General features: G+C 39.3%; 1 protein-coding gene across 1 annotated transcript; it reads right to left on the bottom strand.

Annotated features, from left to right (window-relative positions):
- Positions 1-233: 233 nt before the first annotated feature.
- On the bottom strand, positions 234-1927 carry LOC123535075 (ATP-dependent RNA helicase A-like). Its single transcript, XM_045317606.2, has one exon. The coding sequence runs from the start codon at positions 1879-1881 to the stop codon at positions 1261-1263; it is 621 nt and encodes a 206-aa protein (XP_045173541.2). The 5' UTR covers positions 1882-1927; the 3' UTR covers positions 234-1260.
- Positions 1928-2217: the final 290 nt, after the last annotated feature.

Here is a 2217-nt window from a genome sequence, read left to right as displayed (position 1 = left end):
GAGCTGCTCCATGAGAAAACCAACATAGTGCATTTGCGACCAGCATGGATCGCTGACGGTTTCTCTAATTGCAATAGGCTTTGAAAGCGAACAGCATGGATGCGCAGGCTGGTCTGGATCCATGCTGGTCGCAAATGCATTATGTTGGTTTTCTCATGGCGCGGCTCAAATATGAGCAAACAAATCTCAAATATTGGGAATATTTGTTTAAAATAAACGAACAAATCAATCTCTGATATTTTTTGAGAATTTTATTTTGGCGGAATCAATACAATAACACATCAAAAGTTTTTTAAATGCCCGAAAGAATTTGTGACGAAACACACGAAATATAAGTTTTTGTACATTGTATTATAAAATGATATAATCTTCATAGCAACTGATCTAGCAGTTAAAAAGTAAAAGTACACAATTGCTGAACTTAGGCATCATTTTATCAAAACAATCATAAATTGATAAATAAATAATTATCTTGAAGCTACTGTTTCAAAGTTCCAGGGAAAAATTGTAATATCTTTATTTACACAGGTTTTATTATAAAATGTATAACTGACATTGATAGATGACAAAAGAAATGAAATTTGGCATTATATATATACACATATGTTAAAACCTATCTACGATATTGTTTTACCCATTAAGTCTAGATATGCAATAATTCAAAGGCCGCTTTTTTTAACTAAATTTTAAACAAAGTTTAGTAAGACTTCAGTGTTCTTCCCTAAAAGCAGTGAACAAATCGCTCTAGCCTGCTGGCGGCAAGTGATTCTGCCCTTGTGACCAGTACAGACCAAGATCAGCCTGCACATCCATCCGTGCAGGCTGATCATGGTCTGCACTGTTCGCTATTCAGTCAGTAAATATTCAGTTAACATCCCGTTGAATAATAAGTGGTACTGCCCATATTGAATGATGGACAAGTCCATTTTAGAAATTAAGCAGGGTAAGGGTTAAAAAGTCATCAGGCTAAATTCAATTTCTCATTGTATTGCTTCAGCCACGACTGTCCGAAATCGTCTAAAAGATACTGTGAAATCATTTCATTACATTGGTATATGGGTATAAAACTTCGCGGTTTCAGCAAAAACTATCATTTCGTTAGGACGTGAATTCGTGGATTTTATATTACGAAGATGAAATTAATGAAACATTTGAATATTTGTCAGCATTTGATGGAGTGGACCGAGACAATGACGAAATTGACGATCATTAGTCCCCAACAGAAATTAAAGATTTCATAGTATCAGATACGGCTGAGTATTAATAATCGTATCCTCCGCCGTGTGAACCTCCAAATCCACCATATGAGCTTCCGTATCCGCCCCTGAATCCACCATATGAATACGGATGGCCGTATCCGCTGCTATAACCGCCTCCACCAGACATGCCTCCGAATCCACCACCTCCACCATATGAATACGGATGACCGTATCCGCTGCTATAACCGCCTCCACCAAACATGCCTCCGAATCCACCACCACCACCATATGAATACGGATGGTAACCGCTGCTATAACTGCCTCCAAATCCACCAGACATGCCTCCGAATCCACCAGACATGCCTCCGAATCCACCACCTCCACCATATGAATACGGATGGCCGTATCCGCTGCTATAACCGCCTGCGAATCCACCAAACCTGCCTCCGAATCCACCACCACCACCACCACCATATGAATACGGATGGTAACCGCTGCTATAACCGCCTCCGCCTCCACCAAACCTGCCTCCGAATCTACCACCACCATATGAATACGGAGATCCGCCTCCTCCTCCGCCGTAATACGAAGTCATCCCTCTGCCAAACATTGGATGTGCATTGCTGACAACACTCAGCAATATCATGGCAAGGAAAGCGAGAACAATGATCGGTGTCTTCATTTTGACCTGGAAATAAATCAAAATGTGTCAAAACATCCAAAGCAGGAAAAGCTTAGCCACCGAAAACAAACGTTACCTTTCTCCTGCCTCCATGAACTGTTGAATAACATGTAAATTAGGTACGTAAATACTTCGATTGAAATTAATTTATAAGAAAAAATTGTGTTAATTTATGTTTTTGCAATCATGAAGCACAGCTGCCTTCTTAAAGTGTGCGAAGGCCAAAGAGCTTTACACCTATTTTATAAGTGATAAATTATAAATTACTGCATAAAACTTCTATATAGATGTATTGCTGTACAAATACGTCATTTAAAGCACGAGTCATCTTACAGT

The sequence above is a fragment of the Mercenaria mercenaria genome, chromosome 12 (genome assembly GCF_021730395.1).
Source record: "Mercenaria mercenaria strain notata chromosome 12, MADL_Memer_1, whole genome shotgun sequence".
In the NCBI taxonomy this organism is placed as follows: Eukaryota; Metazoa; Mollusca; class Bivalvia; order Venerida; family Veneridae; genus Mercenaria; species Mercenaria mercenaria.
Note: the sequence above shows the minus strand (reverse complement) of the source record. Positions and strands in the feature narration are given on the sequence as shown.

What these genes read in the sequence shown, in the direction of transcription:
- LOC123535075 (XM_045317606.2), bottom strand. Translation starts at nt 1,881, where the DNA reads ATGAAGACACCGATCATTGTTCTCGCTTTCCTTGCCATGATATTGCTG.